Below are 24,088 nucleotides of genomic sequence, written 5' to 3' on the forward strand. Positions count from 1 at the left end.
ATTGTGGGTGAGGTGAGGGTGAAGTCTAGCACCAGATACTAAATTACTTTATGTCCGTTTGATTCCTAAACAAATCAACAGCTTTACTTGTAAACTCTTAGAAGTTTCATTCTATGCTCAAACAAGAAGTGTGGTAAATTTGGGGAGGATACGCAGCGTTGTTCGTACAAAGCAAAGTTTGGATTCCTGCTTTTAAGTACAAAAGAGAACTCAGCCTTAACTATGGAGTCACTACTAATACCTCCGTAAGGCAGCCGTGGCATCTTGAAACAGCACTGACTGTTGGGTTAAGTAATCTGCAGATGAGGACTCTTGACATGTGTCCAGTCTCCCTCATACCACTGAGCCACTACCGCCAAACAAGTAGATAGAACAGTCATTAATAGTGTAATTACAACTTGATCTCTTCAAATATGGCCTATACACAAATGTCAGTTAATTTTAACTGCCTGAAAAGTTGAAGCAACTGCATTAGTCCTTTCTTAAAATCATTTGAGACAAAGAAAAAACTGATGCAGATACTATATTTCTTAAAGGATCAAATTTTAATTAGTCTTAATTCAAATTAATTAATGGATTCACTTGTAAATTTTTAGAAAATTCATGTTTTACTCAGTAAGTGCTGTAAGTTGGGGAGGATACACTGTAGTTCATGTACAAAACAAAGATTGAATTTCTGGTTTATGTGCAAAATAGAACTCAGCTGAAGCCTCCATAGTGAACGTCCTGTCCTTTCCCTTCCCTCTCAACAACATGAATAACCCTATCACAAATAACACAGGTTTTAATAATTATTGTTAAGTAGGAAGTTGTCCCCTTGTTCATTATTCTGTCACTTTTCTTTCTGAGATGGGTAAGAGCAGAGTGACTGACTATTTTATTAATGACAGTTAAATACTCTTCTATGTGTAAATTTTGACTGAATGTTTTTGCTAGTGTCTGGAAACAGATGACCTTTGCTGTAGCCTACCAAAGTGCACAGTGGTACAACACTATACCAAAGCATACCTTTGCTTCTTCATGTACATTCATGAACAGTCATGAGAGTTGTGTTCATATGACTGTATCTCGGAGTGTTTTCTCACTGTTTCATGCGATGACCCCCAGGTTTGGTGTAGGAAAATGACCTATTTAAAATGAAAGGTAGTTTCATAGTGGCTTCTTAAACCTTGGTCTGTCTTCTATGGAAACTAGTCATCAGAAGTAGGAAAAGAGTTAGACACGGTGTGCAGTAATTTGGAGACAATTTTGATATAATGTATTTTAGTACCACAATTTATAACTAAACTACTTCCCCAGAAGCAAATGAATAGAATTTTATTTTAGTGTAGGATTCTTTTGTTCCTTTTTTAAGAGACACTGAATTTGAAATCTAGTGAGTTTCAAAAAGATGGCTTAAAAGTACCTTCAGGTTTTACAGCCATTACCCTCTCCTCTGATGTTCCCATGCCAATTTTTGTGGTTTTACAATCACATTTTTCCTATTTATTCTTTCCCCTGTTGATGTGTGAAAGATCCACAAAAACAACAAGGGGAACTGACAGACTGTAGTGGAAACACAGCAATTGACTACACACTAACTGAAGTGCTCTCAGATGCACAAAGTAAAAATACTGGAAAAATTTAGAAGAAAAAATATTTCTTAATATATTTCAGTTGCAGTAATTTTAACTGAGACTTGTAACACTGCAAAAATACAAAAATGTAATTTTCTTAATTTTAAAATTTTTTATTTCTGTAAAATAAAAAAGTAATGAATAAAACTGACAAACAACAGCAAGCAAATAACAAGACAAAGTTAACATGAAATTTAGGTAGGTCAAGCAGGAAACAAGAAAGAAAATGAGCAGGGGGGGAAAGAAAGATATAGGCAGAATATAGAGTAGGGTAATTTCATAACTTCTTCCCTAGATTTTCAGTTAAGTGAACATTATCATTTACACAACTGGTTGGTTGGTAAAATTTGCAGAAGAATGAGAAGGCATAAAATTTTGTGACATGGCAGAGTATAACTGCTAATTTGTACAGTCTTGATATTTCAGGCTTATTGAATCCAATAGTTTTTAAGTTGACTATGTCCATTCAACAACATGGCTTCCCTCTTTCTAAGGAAAATAGTTTTTTTTAAACTTTTTTTAACGCATGTGTTGCATTAAAGCTCAAGTCTGACATTTTTTTACTTGAGAGAGACAAGGTGGGTGAGGTAATATCTTGTATTGGTCCAACCTCTGTTGGTGGAAGGGATAAGCTTTTGAACTTCACAGAGCTCTTCGTCAGATCTGGAGAAGGAAACTAAAATGCCAGAGGTAAAATACAAGGTGGGACAGGTGGTTAAGCATAAGAGGTTCACACATGTTGCTTGAGACCATTTAAAGTGAAGTAGGCAATTGGCATATTTGCAGTGGTGGGACAGTGGAGGGTTAATAGGCAGCAGGGTGTTACAAATTGTTGTAATGAGCCATAAAACAACTTTCTCTGTTAAGTACATAGTTTTTACTGTCCAGCAATTATGACTTTAAGGTCCAAGGCTTGTCTTTTGAAGTTGTAGTGTACGTTTCCTTTGAGAACAAGGACTGAAAGGTCAGATATGGAGTCATCAGTTTGTGAAAAGTGTTTGCCCATGGGGTGATGTGGTGTTTTTGTCTTGTCTTATTTTTCTGTGTGAATTCATTTGAGAGCATAGTGATTGTCTGGTTTCACCCACTTTGTTGTTGTTGGGGTATTTGACGCACTGGATGCGGTACACCACATATTGTGATAGGTATGAGTAGGACCCGTGGTCTTCAAAGGTGTGTTGTGGGGGTATTGATCATCATACCAGTGGAGATATTTCACCAGGTTTTGCATCTATTGGTCTGACAGGATCTGGTGCCACTTTGAGTTGATGTGTCCCCTGGTCTGTGGGAAGCTTGCTTGTGATGATGAACTTGGTGAGGTTGTGGAGTTGTTTTAAGGCCGGAAGAGGGGGGTTGAGAAAAAATTTCAGGATGTGGTCCCCATCAAATATGGATTATAAATGTTTGATACCTGATTCTAGTGTGGGTTTGTAAGTGTATTGAAGCAGTTTCTCCTCAGGTATTTAGGTGGCCCATTCCATGATGTGATCTACTTCTCCGGTGCAGTCTCCTTGTTTCGTGAAGGCTGTTTTAAGTGTGTATCCCAGACTTTCTCTTCAGAGCATATTCTGAGGCATCTAAGTGCCTGGCAGTAGCTAACAGATTTCATGGTGGATTTGGAGTGGTTTCTGGATCTACGAAGGTAAGTGTGGTGATCCATGGATTTAGTTGTCTGTAGAGTTCCATTGTTGAAGGTTGTGGTATCCAGGAGGTTGATGCTGGTGTGGGAATGTTCTAGAGAGAGTGTGGTGGTTGTTGAAGTTGTGCTGGAAAACTGTGAGGGAGTTTAGGTCGTCTGTCCAGAGGATGAAAATATCATCAACGTATCTCAGGTATATCACTGGTTTCATGGTGCATTAACTTGTGAACGAAGGTGGAAGCCAGAAATGAGATCATAACCTGGCCTCTTAGCTGTTAGCAAATTCCCTTCTCAGAAGCATATATCCCTCTCTCTTTTTCAGACAGCTGAAGTGGCACTGGCCAATCTGAAGAATAAATATGAGAATGAAAAATCAATGGTGACTGAAACCATGACCAAACTGCGAAATGAATTAAAGGCTTTGAAAGAAGATGCAGCAACCTTCTCATCCTTGAGAGCGATGTTTGCAACCAGGTAAGGGAAACTGCCTCATAGGCTTCTCTCCTGCTCAATAGTTGAAAGGGCAAGCCTATGATGTGAGTGAGAGAACATTCTCCCCTACATGCATTTCTTCTCATGGTCTTGATGCGCTAATATGTGGATACAAAAACTGCTTTCCTCAGTGAGAGAGACAAGGTGGGTGAGGCAATATCTTTTACTGTTGGTGGAAGGGACAAGCTTTTGAGCTTTCTGCAATAGCAGAGCTTTGTTGGATGAAGGAGAATGAAGTTTGGAATGCAGACTCTGCAAAAGTTTCAAGCTTCCAAATGGCACCAAGCTGCATGCCTCTGAAAATAATGCTTTTAAGTGGCAATGCCAGTACAGCCTTGGGTAAAGTGTGATAAATAATTATATTAAAGCCCTCTATATTTGGATTTATACTCTGATTTTTGAAGTGGAAAATAAACATTAGATTTATGTGGCTTTCATTCACACTCAGAAAAGGCACACAGTGATTCTGCCATGTAAAAACCTTCACATGGCTAAACTCCATCTTTGTCCTTGCCATCTGATTTATTATTTACCATTGGGAAAAAAATCTATAATTCTCCATCAGTATGGCTCTGCTATAACCCAGCACTGATGATTATCAGGTTACTGCAATTTCTCATTGCACTGTAAATTATTATTTTCTACAGCTGGCAGTATTTCATTTATTATCTTCTCGTTCATAGGTTTAAAAATGTCACACACCTTCTGCAGTGAATATTTCAGTTCTTCCAGCAGGAGCATAATTAATCACATATTGTCTTTTTTTTTTTCTTTTTTTTTTTTTTTTTTCTGAAAGGAAACTTTCATTTTTAGCTGGTTTCTTAAAGGTGACCTGCAAATAATTGTTTTCGAAAGATCCAACACCTGCAGCAATCTGTGCTGAATTCCCCCAAGTAACCAAAGAAAGAGATATATTCAGCACTTTATGGGATTAAATCATCCTATTTTCCCCCTCTATTCTGACACCACATTTATTGCAGGCTCTTGCTTCATGTAGCACCCTATCATTTACTAATCCAGGAGTTCTCAAACTGGGGGTCAAGACCTCTCAGGGGGTCGCAAGGTTATTACATAGGGGGTCACAAAAGGTCAGTCTCCACCCCAAATCCTGCTTTGCCTCCAGCATTTATAATGGTGTTAAATGTATACAAAATAGGACTGTCGATTAATTGCAGTTAACTCTCATGATTAACTCAAAAAAATTAATCACAGTCTCAATTGCACTGTTAAACAATAGAATATCAATTGAAATTTGTTAAATATTTTGGATGTTTTTCTACATTTTCATATATATTGTAACTGAAACCAAAGTGTATATTATTTTTATTACAAATATTTGCACTGTAAAAATGATAAATAAAAGAAATAGTATTTTTCAGTTCACCTCAAACAAGTACTGTAGTGCAATGACTTTGTTGTGGAAGTGCAAATTACAAATGTAGTTTGTTTGTGGTTTTTTTTGTTACATAACTGCACTCAAAAACAAAACAAATGTAAAACTTTAGAGCCTACAAGTCCACTCAGTCCTGCTTCTTGTTCAGCCAATCGCTAAGACAAACAAGTTTGTTTACATTTACAGGAGATAATGCTGCCTGTTTCTTATTTACAATGTCACCAGAAAGTGAGAACAGGCCTTTGCATGGCACTTTTGTAGCCGGCGTTGCAAGGTATTTATGTGCCAGATATGCTAAACATTTGTATGCCCCTTCATGCTTCGGCCACCATTCCAGAGGACATGCTTCCATGCTCATGAGGCTCATTTAAAAAAAATAAATGTGTTAATTAAATTTGTGACTGAACTCCTTGGGGAAGAATTGTATGCCCCCTGCTCTGTTTTATCTGCATTCTGCCATATATTTCATGTTCATAGCAGTCTTGGATGATAACCCAACACATGTTCGTTTTAAGAACACTTTCACAGCAGATTTAACAAAGCACAAAGAAAGTACCAAGAGATTTCTAAAGATAGCTACAGCACTTGGCCCAAGGTTTAAGAATTTGAACTATCTTCCAAAATCTGAGAGGGATGAGGTGTGGAGCATGATTTCAGAAATCTTAAAAGAGCAACACTCCAGTGCGGAAACTAGAGAACCCGAACCACCAAAAAAGAAAATTAACCTTCTGCTGGTGGCATCTGACTCGGATAATGAAAATGAACATGCATCGGTCCATACTACTTTGGATTGTTATCGAGCAGAACCTGTCATCAGCATGGACACATGTCCCCTGCAACGGTGGTTGAAGCATGAAGGAACATATGAATCTTTAGCACATCTGGCATGTAAATATCTTGTGATGCCGGCTACAACGGTGCCATGAGAATGTCTTTCAGGTGACCTTGTAAACAAGAAGTGGGCAGCATTATCTTCTGCAAATGTAAACAAACTTATTTGTCTGAGTGATTGGCTGAACAAGATGTAGGACTGAGTGGACTTGCAGACTCTAAAATTTTACATTGTTTTAATTTTTAAAGCAGTTGTTTCGTACATAATTGTACATTTGTAAGTTCATGATAATGAGATTGCACTACAGCATTTGTATTAGGTGAATTGAAAAATACTATTTCGTTTGTTTTTTACAGTATAAATATTTGTAATAAAAAATAAATATAAAGTGAGCACTGTACACTTTGTATTCTGTGTAGTAATTGAAATTGAAATATTTGAAAATGTAGAAAACATCCAAAATATTTAAATAAATAGTATTCTATTATGTTTAACAGTGCAATGAATTGCGATTTTTTTAATTGCTTGACAACCCTAATAAAAAACTGTTTTTAATTTATAAGGGGGGGTCACAGTCAGAGGCTTGCTGTGTGCAAGGGGTCACCAGTACAAAAGTTTGAGAACCATTGCACTAATCTAACCATATTATATGCACAGTTCCATACAGGAACTTTTCTATAGTAATTAGGAGCCAGATCAACAGCTGGTTTGAGTGAATGTAGCTTCAATGACTTCACTCCAGAAATGCATGGTTTTGTATAGGTTTTAAAAATCTGTTTATTAATCTTTTAAAAAGCACACTTTGTGAGGTATACATAGATGTAGGCCATTCCAGTCCGCAGCAGGGACCTGAGGAGGTTGTGGCATCAGTGGCATAAAGCAGACTGTTTATCATGTGGAACATGAGCCAGTAATTTGTATGTGGCTGGACTTTGAGAAGCTTGAGAAAGGAAGTGTCAAGGTAATGTTAGGTTGTTGGAATACTGAATGCACCTCTTTGTCCCGCTTGGGATAGTGAGCATACATTTCTAAACTCCGCAGGATTTAGGGGATGATCCAAAGCGTATTGGAGACAATAGAAGTTTTTCTGCTAACTTCACTGGGCTTTATGTCAGGTCCTTAAAGAATATAGGTATTCTTGTAAGTCATCTTTTAAATACTAACTGAACATGAAAAATAAAGTGGAAACTGTCCATCAGGATATCAACAAAAATAAAAGAAAGGGCAAGTTACAGATTCTGGGACTTTCTTCCCGTTTTAGGATATGGGTGATTACAATTGGTAAGTCCATTTACCACTAAAGAGAGTTGCCCACATAAATCTCCTGCTTATTGATAAGGGAATAAACCCCTGTACTGTGATATGAATTACACCCTTTTGCTTTAAGTTCATGCATGAACGTACTTTTCATGCTTCTCTTGTTTTTAAGAATATCCTCTTCTCCCATTTGCTCCTAACATGCTAACATAGTTTTTGTGGTGCCAATTTTAGGACCCTATACTCGTAAGGTTTTCCTTGCATAGAGCACAGTATCAAGATGCATTAAGATGTGATTTAAAAACTCCTCCATAGCTGAATGTGTGGACTATAGTTTTTTTGACATTGTCTCCACTTCACAAGTAACAATGCAGAAATATTTCAGTAGATCCAGAAATGATTAGTGGTACAACGGTTGCTACCCTATCAATCCAGCAGAAGTTACACAGAAAACACCTTTGTAAATTATTGCTCTCCTAGCAAGACAGCAGTAGCTCATGGTGCTCTGATTATACACCTTGGGCTGGATTCACAAAGAAACGTAGGCAGGGTGATGGTGAGGGTTGCACTGTCTAACTCTGAGGCGCCTAGAAAATCGCTGGGATTCACTCAATTAGGGTGAACTGCAAAGAATGGGGCAGACAAACCCCATAGCTGGTGGATATTCTGATACTTAGATTTACCAAGCCAGCGTAAAACAGCTTCTTAATTACCTCATTAGTTATTCAGAAGTCAATAACACAGTCCCCTTAAAGTACCCAGCCTCAGGCCTCCATCCCGGTACCCACGTCAAATATGATAAAAATCATATTTCATCATATAAAGAAAAGATTCTACCAGTCCCTGAGAATTGGACACATTACCTCCCACGTTATTGAATATTCTAGATCTTACACAAATAGACACATACAGCCAATTCTAATTAACTAAACTAAAATTTTTTAAAAAACAAAAGAGAGAAAGTATGGTTAAAAGATCAATATACATATAGACATAAATTCAATTATTGAGGTTCGGATACATAGCAGAGATGACAGGTTTCAGAGTAGCAGCCGTGTTACTCTGTATTCGCAAAAAGAAAAGGAGTACTTGGGGCACCTTAGAGACTAACAAATTTATGTGAGCATAAGCTTTCGTGACCTACAGCTCACTTCATTGGATGCATTCAGTGGAAAAAAAAAATGAATGCATCCGATGAAGTGAGCTGTAGCTCACAAAAGCTTATGCTCAAATAAATTTGTTAGTCTCTAAGGTGCCCCAAGTACTCCTTTTCTTGTAGCAGAGATGGTGAGCTTAGTGGTTGCAAAGCTTTCCTTTAGAATTTAGTTCATAGGTTATAGTCCAATGTCCAATATCCTATTCAGGGGAGACCAGTCAGCACTGGGATCCCAGCCTTGTTTCTTAAGCTTCCCCTGCATTGAAGCGTCAAGCAGATCTGAGATTAACAGGATCAGGACAGAAGGATCTTTTATACAGTTTCATGTTGTCTTTGACAAGTTGGAATCCCTCAGAGAGCAAAAGGTAATTAGGATGACTTTCAGAGTAACAGCCGTGTTAGTCTGTATTCGCAAAAAGAAAAGGAGTACTTGTGGCAGCTTAGAGACTAACCAATTTATTTGAGCATAAGCTTTCGTGAACTACAGCTCACTTCATCGGATACATACATGCATCCGATGAAGTGAGCTGTAGCTCACGAAAGCTTATGCTCAAATAAATTGGTTAGTCTCTAAGCTGCCACAAGTACTCCTTTTCTTTTTAGGATGACTTTGAAGGAGGTCCTCCACCAGTACTTAGCAATACGAGTTAACATAAGGCAATTTGCTTGTTCCTCCACCATTCACAGATGATTTGCTATACATTTCAAAGAGAGATGTATACAGAGAGATCCTGTGTTTACAATTAATTTAAATGCTAGGATGTTCTTTTGATCTCTGAATTATCAAAATACAGCATAGACAGGCACTGTTGATTACCTTGTCCACCACTACCTATAATATATATATATGTAATGTAAATACACAAAAACACAAACATTCTTTCCCCACATGTCTTTAAGGGTTGAATCTAAGTCATTTATTTTGCAGGATGTTTAACCCTTTCTGGCCATGCATCACACCATGGAAGGGCATTGTTGTGGCCACTGTAATCAAGGGATTGTTTATCAAAATCAAATGCCTTTTACTGGCATATAGTTTTCCTATATGAGCCTAATTGTATAGAGTAAAAACAATAAAATACGGATGACACTATTGCAGCCTGATCTATTTGGAATTAGGCTCCATATGTCTGTTAGAGTTAACTAGAGCCATGAGTAACATCACATAGAGACGTGCATCAGTGTTTAAAAATTTCCCTGTATGAATTATAGAAGGCAGTGTTGGTTAAAGGTAGTGGCACTGTAGTATTCAAAAAGGTTGTGTAGTATTTTGTGGGTACAGACAGTCATAAAAAGTCAGTGTGTTTTTAAAATTTCACTGCAGATCATATGTATCAGTACATTTTTTTGGTTCTGCTCTGCTGAAAATGTCCCCTCTCCTCTCCCTCCCCCAAAATCTAAGGAATTTTATATTTAAGTCGCTTTTTCCAAATGCTCAAATGATGCAGCAAGTCATTGTCCCCTGTTTTGAAGCACTGTTTGTCTAAATAAAAATTGCTACTCCAAACAATGTACTGTGGGCATCCATTCAAGAAAAAAAATCTGTCTGGAAAAAATGGAAGAATGTGAGATTTTTCTAATCACGACTCTGTTGTAGCATAACCTTAAGCATGAAAATTCAGTTGTGTAGTCTGCTGTTCAAGAAAAGTAGAGTGGTCCCTATGGCAACCCTGCATCACATGATTCCTGTTTCTGAGTCCATACTGCAGGAATGGCAGTTCTTGAAAGAAGAGAATATTTATATTATAAATATGGATATTAAAATGATTTCTTCCATTTTATAGTATTTGCAAGGAGAGTGTTTTTTTCCTCTATGAAGTACACTTCCCTGTTTTGTAGGGAAACTTTTGTTTGTTCTGGTGCTCTGCTGTACATAATCAGATATACCATCTTTGTGGTGATGCAGCATTTTAAATTCATGTCTTCAAGGGGGAAACAGCAGTCCTGTTCCTCACATGGATGCTAAAGGGGCAGATCCCCCATCTGCCCCCTCTCCCCTGCCAGGAGCACATGCTCCCCACAACTCTAAATCTCCTCCCACCCACCCACAGGGGAAGATTTGATAAAAATCCATTTCCTGTTCAAAGGAGGATCCGTTTCCCATGCTCTCCTAAGACAGTTGTTGTTTTGACCTTTGCATGGATTTTTGCAAAAGTTAGGGAGTCAGTTAAGGTCAGATAGGCCACGTTAGCTGAGTGTGGAAATATTATGTGGTGGTGGGGAACAGGCTAGATCTCTTAACTGGTCATCTCCAGACATTCTAATGTTTGGGTTTTTTAAAGGTGAAGAAGTTTTTTAAGTGTAATCATGTTTTGGGGCACTAGCTGGACTCCATTAAAAGATTATTTCAGACATAATTCTTTTATAATGGCATTTTTTGTTTGTGATATTAATAGAGTATGCATGCTGAAGCTTATTCAGCAGGGGAAGTGATCTGCTGGGGCCATGGTTGTAGATGGAACCCTGCTGGCAGAGTAGAATTTGAATTCCTATTTTATTGCCTGGACGAGCAGAAGCTGATTTAATCCCCTGCCAACTGCTGCTGCCCACCTGAGCCCCAGATCTGATCCCTAACCCACTCACTCAATCCCCTGCTCCTTCCTGTATCCCTAGACCTGATACGAGACACCAGCCCTCTCTACTCCTTCTGAGTGAGTGGAAGAGGGTTTGAGCATCATTCCTATGAAACAGTGCGACAGACAGAGTAACGCACATGGAGAGAGCATAGTAATAGACGGAAGGCTTTTAAAAAACAACCTTAATTTCCACATGCCACAGCAGACGATATGGTGAGAGGAGGTGAGAAAAAGCAGTCTAGTGCTGAAGGAAGGGAGAAGAGGTCTTGGCTCCCACCCCACCTTCTTGCTGGCTATCACAGCTGAGCCTGTGTTGGGAGTAGGGGGTGATGATGGTAACTGACTGGTGATATGGGCCAATATCTGCTTACTTCCATACCAGAGGAAGAGTAACGAAGGAGAAAATTGTGACTCTGAGGATGGAGCACAAGTCCCTCTGAAAGGCAGTAGAATTTGTGCTTCTTAATCACTGAGGTGTATTTAAAACCCCCACTCTGAGCCACAGTGCCTCTTGGATCTCCGCATAGCTACCACCCCAAGTTCAGGACTGTGCCTAATTTCATGTTAGCGCTTAACTTCTTTCTGCCACAATATGTTGCGAGGCTTAATTAATGTGGGTAAAATATTTGGAGACTTTGGGTGAAAGGCCCTATAGATATGCACATTATTATTATTTCTTTAATCAGAAATGTTTATCTTTTTATCCCATGACTGTATGTTGTATGGAATATTTAACATAAGAGGGAAAGTACCATGGCTACAACAGGCTACAACCTTCTGTAAATGGGAATAGCTTCCACCACTGTGGACTTCAAGGAGACTTATAGCACTTTGGTGATTCAGCAGCCTCAAAAGCCAATCATAGTCTTTGATTTGACTGTTTTGTTGACGTGCTTAAACTTTTAGAACACTGGTTCTCAACAAAACACAGAAACAATGGGCTGTACGTTTCTGAGAGATTATAGCATACTTTGAGTAGTGGTGTAGATCAAGTGACTTTAATTGCCCTGCAGTGAATTGTCAAGAATTGCCGTTATGAAAATAAGTTTATGATGTATAGAAAATTAAGGATAACAGTCAGAGAACTGCTTTTATTAGGTCATCGGTAACATGCATGTCAGGTCACAAACAACCAGTAAAAAAGACTCCTTGTACGTCCAAACTTCTAAAGCCAATTTATGATGATTTCCTATGTGGCAGTGAGAACTGTGTTTGTCTAAATTGGTTTTAATAACCTACATCTTCATTAAGCCTTATGTTTAAATAATAACTGCAAAGTTACACGGTTTTACAAGGCAGTTGTGCAGTTGCAGAGCATGTATTCTCTGAGGTCTAAAGTCAACTAATTTTAACCCAACAAGGAAACTGCATCATTGGCATATGAAAGCAAAGCAATCAGTTCTGTTGCGAGTGTTATACTGCAAGAGTTTGTGGTGTTGAATCTAGTAGTTACATTTTTTTTGTAAATTTCCTATTGGGGATGTAGTTAGAAGTCAAAGTTTCTTTATCTCTTCTTGAGTAAACTGAAGAGGAAAACTGGAGAAGGGAGATACAAGATCTGTCGGATCCCAGTGAGTAAGAATTTAAATCTGAGATATCATGGGTATTACAGCCATTTGTATTTCAAATTGATTAATTTGCTGACATCATTCTAGTGGCCCTGTCAAATAGATTTATTAAAACATCCATAAACATCAAACTGCTTCTATCAGCGAGAGGTGTCAGAGATGACTGTAAGCCAGCCAACATTGCGGCAAAATCTGTTTTTCCCCATAGCTTGAACAATCAAATGCAGTCCTGCTTGTTAAAGCTCTGTAGAAAGCAGATATATACTGAAGCTGTGGCTGGCTTACAGTGATTTTGTTTGCATATGAAAGCTAAAACTAAAATCACTTGAAAGAAGAGCACAATGTATATATAGATTGAGTAAGAATTTTCCAAACACTGTGTTCCTGCTTTCTAACTGAAGGATACAATTCATAGACTAAATGGTTTCATCATTCAGTTAGCGAGAATTCAGGGGTTTATTGTGAGTCAGACATTTTGAGAGAGAAAATAAAATGGTGGACTGGGTGTTTACTTCCTGTTGATAGTCCTATTAGGGCTAAATTCGTCTCTGTTACACTGTTGTAAATCCATAGTAACTCCATACACTTCAGCGGAGTTACTGTGGGTGACACTTAAATAGGATTTTACCCTTAGGACAGAAATGGTAGGATTTTATTATTTAAATAGATCTTTTTTTATTTTGTGGTGAATTCAAACAATTTTTGTAATGAAATTTCTAACATAGTGGGTGCATATTTTAGTATTTTTTAAAAAGCATGTAGGAAGCATTGATGCTGCTGAAAATGAGTGATACTATACCATTCTAGTTATCCATAGAGCAGGACAATTGGACTGCATCTAGTAAGAGTTCTGACTGGAAAAGAGGCTCTTCGTTTAATAGAATTAAAGCTGTTTCACTCCAGCAACTGACTAATGCCATGACATAATGTCTTGGCCCACTATTAAGTCAGACTCATTTTTAATTTTCAAAGCATTTTATAAACATTAACGATATCACCTGGGCGATATAGTCGTACCTCAAAACCTTCCAAAGACCAAATATGAGATGCAGCATGGGTCAAAGTCCCCAAATGAGTGTGACCAGGAGAACTGTGGGGTAGAAATTCAAACTGTTGAGTGATTGATTTCTTTGACATTTCTGTACAAAGTGAGTTTCATGATTCAACCATTCCGATGTAAATAATATACAATTAGAATAGTGAGAGAATGTCAGGTTGTTGTAAGACTAAAACTTAGATGTAAAATAAGTGAGGGATAGATAAGGGGTACGATCAGATGCGAATTATTGTTTAGCTCCAACGCTGAAGTGATGGGAGAAGTATGTGGATTAGGAGAATGGTAATGGGAAGCAAAGCTTTTATTTACAGTTCACCATTTCAAATTCTGCTAAGGCTGTGAGCTAGAGGGTCTGAAAGTTACCACTGACAGCTTTTGGGTAAAACGAGCAAGTGTCCACATCACAAAACCCTACTCACTACAATTTGCCTCACTGGCTCCCTGTTGGAAGTCTGGTCAAGGACTGAATGGGCCTAAACACCGAACAACCTCCTGATCCCTAAAAGTGGCATATATCTTTTGAACAATTAGCAATGGCTAATAATTGATAGCATCTCATCACACAATCTATGCAATATTGGGTATTGAATGAAGATATACCTGCTCTTGTCATATTGTGTTGTGTAATGCTTTGCTTTTGATAGAATGTATTATTTATGACCCCCTTCATGTTATGTAAATTATCAGTTTAATTTGCCCACATCACAATTGTGCTCAAAATTAGGGATGGTCCTAAACCAAAACCCTAGAGCTGAACACATAAGCTGGATCTGAAATCTGAAATGTTTTCATGGGCCGCACCAGTACTCTGGATCCAAATTCTCCTGTTGAACTTGAGAGTTTGAAATCCAGATCTGAATCTCAGAGTAGTGGGGGGGCAAGGTTGAGATTAGGCCTAGAGATGAGTTTGAGCTGTGAACTTGATACAAATCATGGTTTATGGTTTAGATTTGGGGTATTGGTTCAGGCCCATCTCTGCTTTGCTCTGTTTGGTTCTTAGAATACTTCACTAGGCTTCTATTCCATTTGTTTCTCCAGGTGTGATGAGTATGTCACACAGCTGGATGAGATGCAAAGGCAGTTGGCAGCTGCAGAGGATGAGAAGAAGACCTTAAACTCTCTATTGCGGATGGCTATCCAGCAAAAACTTGCCCTTACCCAGCGACTGGAGGATTTAGAGTTCGATCACGAGCAGTCCCGACGCAGCAAAGGCAAGCTTGGAAAGAGCAAGGACAGCCGCTCTAAAGTAAGTGAGGAAGCATCAGCCACCGTGCCAACCATAGACACTTTCCTCCTGCATAGTCAGGGCCCACAGCAACCAAACTTACTGGTCAGCAGTGGCACTCAGAGGAAAAGGTATGCATGCAGTGATCTTTATAGTACAGTGCAGTGGCCAGACTTTAGTTAAAGTCATTCACTGAATTGTAAACAGATTATTATTATTATTAATAATAATAATTATTATTATTATTATTTTGGTTGGGGAGAAGGGAGAGGGGAGGATAAAAATAGTGGCTGATCAAAACTCAAAGCCTGGCTAAGTGTGTTTCTGATTCCATCTACCCATAATGTTATCTCCTCCTTTTTACTGTAGTTGTAGACTATATTCTGTCAGTGTTTCAGTGCACCTTGTTTGTCCTTTTAAAATGAGTTAAGGTTTTGCATACAGCAAAATAACCTCCAGAAATTTTTAAAAAGATATGCTCTGTGAGCATGTCAATGCTTTTTTTCAAACCAAACAAACAAAACCTTTCTGATATGCTATAGTGCAGGGGTTCCCAAACTTGTTCCGCCGCTTGTGCAGGGAAAGCCCCTGGCGGGCCGGGCCGGTTTGTTTACCTGCCGCGTCCGCAGGTTCGGCTGATCGTGGCTCCCAGCAGCCGCAGTTCGCTGCTCCAGGCCAATGGGAGCTGCTGGAAGCGGTGAGGCGGCGGCCAGTACGTCCCTTGCCACTTCAGCAGCTCCCATTGGCCTGGAGCAGCGAACTGCGGCTGCTGGGAGCCGCGATCAGCCGAACCTGCGGATGCGGCAGGTAAACAAACCGGGCTGGCCCGCCAGGGGCTTTCCCTGCACAAGCGGCGGAACAAGTTTGGGAGCCACTGCTATAGTACTTGCCTCTGTCTCCTCATGAGTGGGAGAAGGATATGGATGTGTTCACTCGGATGAACTTTTCTGCATATTCAAAGGGAATGACTGCTGTTTATAACTTAAAGCAGATGTTCTGGTTGTTCAAGAAGTGAATTCTCATGTTGTCTTTTGACTGTCATGCCAAAGCTGTGTAGTTGTGGAGATGTCAGTGGTTCTGACACTGAAAAGGACTCCATTAGTGAAGTGTCCTGGGTGTTCATTCCCTTTCCCTGTACTTTCTGGTCACAATGTAAAGGATAAGAAAATGTTCAGGGAGCCCACTAAATGCTGAATATAATGATCGGGGGTGGGAAGGAGGGTGGAGAATAAATAAATAAACCTCATCTCCTCCTCAACTATGAAAAAGAATTTCCAACACAGGCAACATGTCGTGTTGTGGAAATGATAGGAGGTGGCAACACTAGCTGGTTTTACCTGTTAAACAAATTAGCATGCTGTTGTCATTCATGAGGCATTTAAAGATAATTAAAGTAAAACTCTTTTGTTTCCATATGTATTTTTCTTGGATCTCCTGCAAGACTATTCTCACCTTCCCCTTGTGATCAGAGCCATCCCAGGACTTCAGGGACCTACCTACAGAATATATTAAGAGCCCCCCTTGATCCCACCTCCACAGAATCATTTCTTCTGAGGGGCCCCCCTTCCATGAGTGAACTCATCCATGAGTACCGTCTCAGCAAGGAAAAAAGGTTAACCGTGGCCATACCAGGTAAACATTTTTTCCTTGGGTGCATGTGGTGCAAAGTGATTAGCAGAATAGGGGACCCCAAAACTGCACACACGATGTAATTTGGGCACCTTCTGTCAACTTTAAAATCAAAATGTCCTCTCCTATGTAATCTGTTGCAGCTGCTGGCAGAACGTCAGCTCCCACATGTACAAAAACTGGTTCTAGATGGTGTGGGACAAGTTAATCTATTGTGTAAGTGGATACAACTCCCATTGGCATCCATAGGAGTTGCACCCAGTTACACCAGGGCTGAATTTGGTCCAGTGCCTCTTTTGTTAGCCAGTGATGAAAATACAAAATGAAAGTGAGAGAGGAATTAGGAGTTCAAAACCACGCACTAGAGCATATAATGGCTGGAAATAGGCAACGGTCAACAGTAGTATCTGTGTCCTGCTTGTGCTTGGCTACTTGATGGAGTTTTTTAAAGGTAATATTAAGCTCACAAAAGATTTATTTGATTCATGGGGTCCATCTTGCCAGGAAGCTTTCCTGGTTCCTAAGGTCATGTCATCTTTCTCTTCGTGGTGGGCAAACTAATCATTGCTATTTTTTCCTTAGAAATCAGAAAGCAATAAGGGGTCTGTGACTGAGCAGTGCTTTTAGCCTGTTTACATGAACACTTTTGATTGTCAATAGATATGTTCAACTGTTTGCTTTGAAGCTTGCCAGGCAGAAGAAGCCCAAACAGAAAATGTAAGAGGTAAAAACCAGACTGGTGGTATCCTCTGAAATAAATAAAATACCTGCTATAAGAAAATGGCATAATTATATCAGAATAGGCTGTCTCTCCCTTAGTGAAAGCAATACCACAGCAAGCTTAAAGTAGTGTGATTCAATTGACACCGGCTCATATATACCAGAAGCAGAACTGTAGGAAGCCTGAACAAAGCAGACACCCATAAGATTCTACCGTCAAAAAATCGAGTGGCTGACTGATGAAGGCAGCAGCTAAGAAATGACAACTTGCCACAGCAAATCGTATCTGTCTGTCATCAGGAATTCCTTTCAGATATTCCCATTGCATTGCTCTAGCAGCACCATAGGGGGTTACTGAATAAACCATCAGTTCTTACCTGTTAGGACTGATTATTTCAATAGGAGCATATAGGAGCAGTTGTGTCAATATTTTTCATAATTTGGAGGAAAGGGTAGTGTGCCAAGAAAGAGGAGATCATGTGTGTCTATAATTACCCTCTAGACAGGAATCTGTTCATTAAACACTGATGGTATCTGTTGTTTCTTCCTTCTCTTAGAATTGGGTCATGATCACTATTTCTGGGGGCCACTTACACTCCCCTAAAGAAACTGATCTTGCATTATTTGCATACCCAGAACTCCCAATTGCATAAGTAAAGGAGTTTCTTTCTTTTGTTAATGTAGAATTCACAAGATTCATAGATTTTTTAAGGCCAGAAGGAGCCATTACAATAATCTCATCTGATCTTCTGCATAGTAGAGGCCAAATAACTTCCTGGTACTGGAAAAGCAGAAGTGTTCCATTGATAATAAATTCTTATAGTCAAATAGTGCACTGTAGGTGCACCAGCATATCCTTAAAGACTATTAGGTTCTTAAGACACTGTTATATATTGATGTATTCCTTTTCCTTCTCAAGGTAAAATACCCCTAAAATGGTTTCGTGGGTGGTGTTTATTGGCCTCTTTTGCTTTCATACGGCCCACATCTCAAGTAAACCTATTATAGTGGTTTGTTCAAATGAATGTGCTACTGAGCAGTTAATCCTGATGAAGGCAGATAGTTTTTTCCTCCCTCGTTTTCCTTTCCATTTCCTCATTTTACTTTACAGTTGAGTATGGTCATCAAAGCTTTATATCAGCTTCGGGTTTTAAGATTACCCTGGGCCTGTTTTAGAATACGGATTGTGAATGACCGTGGGAAATTGACTAACATTGTTCTTATTGCAGCAGGCTTAGTTGTATTTTCTTGTTCCACAAAGCAGAAAGCATAAACACCTTATTCCATTGTCCATTTTTACAGGAATTTTGTAAGCTCTTTGTGTCAGGAACTGGGTATTTCTCCATGCATTGTACTGGATTGGGCATAACATTTGGTGTTCAACAAATAACAATCCCTCTTCACCATGTGGACTGTCAGATAGCAACAGCATCCAAACCCAAACTACACAAGAGGATGAAATACAAAGATTCTAGCAGCCATTTTCATTTAAATGAGCAATCATAAGTAGAATTAGCAATAGAATTCAAGAATGGTGACCCAGAATTAATTAAAACATCCACAACCACCCCGAAGAAGTTTGCAACCTTTATTCAGCAAACTTTTCCTGTGCTCTTCTTACCCAACTCCTATGACATAGTCCCAAGAAGACTCCATAACCCATTGCTCCCACTTCTACTCCTTTAGCGTTTTGTACATTTCTTCTTTGAATCTCCACTTCAAAGAAACAAGCCTTCTGGCCCAGTAAGACTGTCTGGCAGTCACTTTTTTGCCCATCAAGTTCACTATTTTTGTTAACAAGTGTCCGTGTTGATATGGTTTGTTCTCTTCATCTACAATTTAAACCCCCCATATTTAATCTTATAAATGAACGTCCTTCTACTTATTATAGTGCTCACAGGTAGTGAACACCCAGGTAAGGTTGAAATGTGCCTCCCACTCTAACACCTCCATAACCCCATCACTTCCTCAAACATATGGCCCTTGGGCTGAAATTGTCCATACTTGCTCTGAGTTCTGAGATGGATTTTTCACTGAAGTTTGAGAAAAATTGGTCCAGGTATCTTCAAGTTATGCAAGAGTGGGGAAAAAAATGGCTAAAGGTAGGAACTTCAAACTTGTATTGTTTTAATGTCCTCCGTGAGGAAAGAAAAACACTATTGGTTCAGTAATTTTTTTTAAGTTATAGATATTTAAAATCAGCATTTCCTTCATAAGACAATTTCACCATATGACTTCTCTAGTCATTCTTTAATCTCCAGTGTGTTGGAATTAGAGATGTAATTGATAATGAAAACTAAGGACTAAAATAAGTGAATCTGGTGTGGAAAGATATCAGTTATGCCTCCCTATCCGTGAGCAGCTCCCTGTGCACCCGTTTTTACATTCCCATCTGTGTTGTTCATTTGTTCCTTGATGCTGCCCTTCTTTTAGATCTCCTGCTTGGCACATCACCTGGCTACCTTAGCCATGCCACATTCCTGGACACTGCTCCCTACTTTTAGGGAAGTGCTGGCGCTACTGGCCTTTTGGTAGAGAAGTTGGGTTGGTATCTGCAGTAAGGGGCTCTCGTGGTGAAGATGACTGAGTGGATCCACCCCACACCAATAAAGAATTGCTGAGTTAAAGAACTCTCAGGAAATAATTCTTGATTCCTTCTTGATCCCAGTTGACTGTGTGCAACTAAATCAGCACGTATAGACCATTCTGATTTCAGATTATTGCAGTATGATCCACCTGGGCTCCTTTATTGTACTAATGGTTTCTAATCACAATTGCTGAAAAACACCCATCAGTTCACTTACAAAGCATCTTGTTTGACTTCCTCAGAGTAATGTGTGTTTAGCTGTACTGTGGTCTTGCTGCACACTACACTGGGATCTCTTTTCCTATTTACACGAGAAAATTAGAGCAAAAAGGAAACAAAAGGCCCCGTAACACCTTTTATTCCTTCTAAAGGAGTCTCAGTAATGAACTTGATGCTGAATTTGACAGCGTCATAGCATGCAACATTGTATCACCAATGACCTTTTAATTTCAGTTGTATCTGAACTCCTTCCTCTCTAATTTTCATGCACAGACCCTGTAGATGATGTGATGAGATGGTCTTTAATATTCCACTACTGAAAATTTGACAGAGGCCATGTTTCTGTTGTCCTTTTTTGACTTTGTCAATGAAGGGAAGGAGAAAAGGTCCAAGGTTGGTCCTCAGCTCTTTTTCTTTGTCACATCTGTTATTTTGACATAAAAATTCTTTGTTATTTGTAGCAAATTGAGCTTAAAATGATACATTTCACTCCATTTTGATTCTTGGAGTTGGAGAAAAAAGCTTTAGATAATGGTTTCATGGGGGGCTTTTGAGCATGCTGTAGAAAAACAAATGCCTGCAATTTATTCTCCATAAAACGTTTGAACCACCATACAGTAGTGGGTACTAAACTGCTCTGTATTACTCTTTGATGTTCAATCTTGCTGCTCTTAAGAGATCATTCACAATATTTTTTGGTACATACAGATCTCTGTCCTTCTTTTGCATGCTACTGAATCAAACTATTGCAGGTTTCACATTTGTGCATTGTTATATTTATATTTACCAACAGTAGACTTTAAATATGTAAAAATACCATACAGGGATACGTGTTGAAGTGTTTCAGATTTGTCAAGAGGAGAAACCACCATTTTTTTTCTAATAGAAAAGTACTATAGAATGTAATGGATAATTATGTTTGTGCTATAGAACTCTATATAATCGGTTTGAAAAACAAACACAAAACAAATTCTGTAGAAATGACATTGCTCTCTGAAATTCAGAGACCAGCTGAGGCCAGATCCGCAGTTTATGTAAATCAGTGTAGTTCCATTGGAGCTATGCTCATTTACACAAGCTGAGGATTTGGCTCTGTAGGTTTTAGATTTCATTACTATTAATGACTAATTAATTTATTAATTACTATACAGCCTTTGCATAAAGAATACCATAGTGACCTGGAAAGGGTTTTATGTTTAAATAAAAACCTGTTTAAAGGGTTTTAAATCAAAAAGAGGTTCAGTCCTCCAAGGTACTCAATGTCTCCAAGGGGCTCAGCATGTTCAAATCTCATTAGCATCAGGGGACATGGAAGGCACTGAGCATCTGTCAGGAGGTGCTTAGTACCATGCTAGATCAGCTCACAAGTAATGAAAAATTCATGTGGCCTTTATTTTTTCATTTCCAGTTGGATGATGATGATGATGATGATGTTGTTTTAAAGAATTGTTTCCTGTAGCAACACTGCGTAACTACTGAATATTTAATTTAATAATTTTTCTCAGAAGTATTTTATACAATTTTTATTCTGTTTTTATTTGATTTATATTTCACCTTATCTCTTTGTTGATAAGTGTGTGTGTGTGTCTGTGTGTGTGTTTAATTATAATGAAAATGTTATACATGTGTATTTAACACATGGGGCCAGATCCTTGGTTTCTGTTCCAGCCTGTTTGCACTGCTCAGGCTGCTGGAAAGTGGCAGCCAGTGGATTCCCTTGGTGTATGAGAACCCCCCACAGCACATAAATCTGTCTCTATACCACCTCTTCCCTTCCCTTCTGCACCGGAGCCACCTGATGCTGGGGAGAGGTTACAAAAGTGTCTATAAGGGGTGGGGCTATAGTTCATCCCTCTGGCCAATCCTCAACCAGTAGAGTAATCCTTATGGGACAATTATTACTCCTGAGGGAATTCTGCACCAAAAAATAAAAATAAAAAAGTAAAAATATTTTAAAATTCTGCAAATTTTATTTCTCAATAACTAAATGCAGAGGCTCCAGCATGGCAGTGGGGAGCACAGGCCGCTGGCTGCATGGAGGTGGGAGATCACCCTGCAGCATCCCCCAGGACAGGAATTCAGCAGTGAGGCTGCACCCGAAGCCCCAGAAGCACCCCAGGCCCTGCCCCTCCCTCTCCGCCAGGTACACCGGGTGTTGGCAGACAGCCTCAGCCCAGCAGGATCTCAGTATGGAGGGCTTAGTCTGGGGGGGGATCCAGATGTGGGGTAAGAGGGTTCTGTGTGGAAAAATCTGGGTGCAGGCAGCTCAGTGGGAGATCTGGATGCACAGGGGTTTGTTGGACACTTCCGGGTACTGGGGCAATGGGACTCTGCAGGGGGGTCCAGGTGAAGGTGGTTGGGGCTCATCAGGGGGAGCCTGGGGTAGGGGATAGGGCTTATCAGGGGGGTCTGGGTTTGGGAGGATGGGGCTTGGCATGCAGGGCTCTTCAGGGTGGTCCAGGTGCAGGATGGCTGGGGGTTTGATGGGCCTGCTTAATAGGAGAGCCCCAGCTGCAACTGCTGCCAAGGGGACACTGCATGATGAATTCCCACTGCACCCCCAATTCCCCTATCTCCTTCCCTTCCCCAGTCCATCCCCCTTCCCCACTGCCCCCGCCTCTATCCCCTCCTCCTTCCTCTCCCCTCTGTCCTATCTCCCTCCTCTCACTCCCACATCCACTTCCCCTGCCTTATCTCACCCCCTTCCTTTCCCACTGCCTCTTCCTCTCACCACCCTGTCCCCATTTCTCCCTCCACCCTTGCCCTGCCTACCATGGGTACTCACTGTTGTACAGAAAACAGGCACCCTCCTCCAGCCAGGCAGCTCTGTGCTCACTGAAATGCAGGGGGCAGTGGCATGTGACCCCGTGTGCCCCTCCACGCCTCGCCTCTGGTTGGTAGGGGGCAGTGCCCCCTCCAACTATGCCCATGGGCATCCATGACACCCCACCCCCCCCACACACACACCCAGCATGGCTTCCCATTGCTTCCTGATTACTTTGTGCTGGGAAGCAAAGAATCTGCGGAGGGGGGACATGTTTCCTGCACGCATGAAGTGGCATTTCCCCAGGAGTAAATAATTGTAGCTAGGGCTGTCAAATGATTAAAAAAATTAATCATGATTAATCGTGAGATTAAAAAATTAATCACAGTTTTAATCACAGTGTTAATAATAGAATACCATTTATTTAAATATTTTGGATATTTTCTACATTTTCAAATATATTGATTTCAATTATAACACAGAATACAACATGTACAGTGCTCACTTTATATATTTTATTATAAATATTTGCACTGTAAAAATGATAAGAAATAGTTATTTTTCAGTTCACCTCATACATATACTGTAGTGCAATCTCTTTATCGTGAAAGTGAAACTTACAAATGTAGAATTATTTTTTTTCATAACTGCACTCAAAAATAAAACCATGTAAAACTTAAGAGGCTACAAGTCTGCTCAGTCCTACTTCTTGTTCAGCCAATCACTCAGACAAACAAGTTTGTTTACATTTATGGGAGATAATGCTGCTCGCTTGTTCACAATGTCACCTGAAAGTGAGAAACAGGTGTTTGCATGGCACTCTTGTAGCTGGCGTTGCAAGGCATTTATGTGCCAGATATGCTAAACTTTCATATTCGCCTTCATGCTTCGACCACCATTGCAGAAGACATGCTTCCAAGTTGATGATGGGTTCTGCTTGATAACTATCCAAAGCAGTACGGACTGATGCACATTAATTTTCATCAACTGAGTCAGATGCTATCTTTTTTTTGTGGTTTGGATGCTGTAGTTTCCGAATCAGAGTGTTGCTCTTTCAGTACTTCTGACAGCATGTTCCACACCTCGTCCTTCTCAGATGTTGGAAGGCACTTCAGATTCTTAAACCTTGGGTCGAGTGCTGTAGCTATCTTTAGAAATCTCACATTGGTACCTTCTTTGCATTTTGCCAAATCTGCAATGAAAGTGTTCTTAAATTGAACAATATATGCAGGGTGGTCATCTGAAACTGCCATAACAACAAATATATGGCAGAATGTGGGTAAAACCACAGAGCAGGAGACATACAATTCTCCCCCAAGGAGTTCAGTCACATATTTAAGTAACGCATTCTTTTTTTA

General features: G+C 39.7%; 1 protein-coding gene across 5 annotated transcripts in view; it reads left to right on the forward strand.

Annotated features, from left to right (window-relative positions):
- BICD1 (BICD cargo adaptor 1) overlaps positions 1-24,088 on the forward strand; it is a 253,912-nt gene that overhangs the window by 197,737 nt on the left and 32,087 nt on the right. For 2 of the 5 annotated variants that reach the window (XM_077807517.1, XM_077807516.1), the window contains exons 6-8: positions 3,578-3,729; positions 14,625-14,942; positions 16,253-16,443. In XM_077807517.1, the coding sequence (XP_077663643.1) occupies positions 3,578-3,729; positions 14,625-14,942; positions 16,253-16,443 (661 nt within the window). The remainder of the gene's footprint in view (positions 1-3,577; positions 3,730-14,624; positions 14,943-16,252; positions 16,444-24,088) is intronic. The other 3 variants (XM_077807518.1, XM_077807519.1, XM_077807520.1) reach the window with 3 other exon arrangements.

This window comes from Eretmochelys imbricata, chromosome 1 (genome assembly GCF_965152235.1).
Source record: "Eretmochelys imbricata isolate rEreImb1 chromosome 1, rEreImb1.hap1, whole genome shotgun sequence".
Lineage (NCBI taxonomy): Eukaryota > Metazoa > Chordata > Testudines > Cheloniidae > Eretmochelys > Eretmochelys imbricata.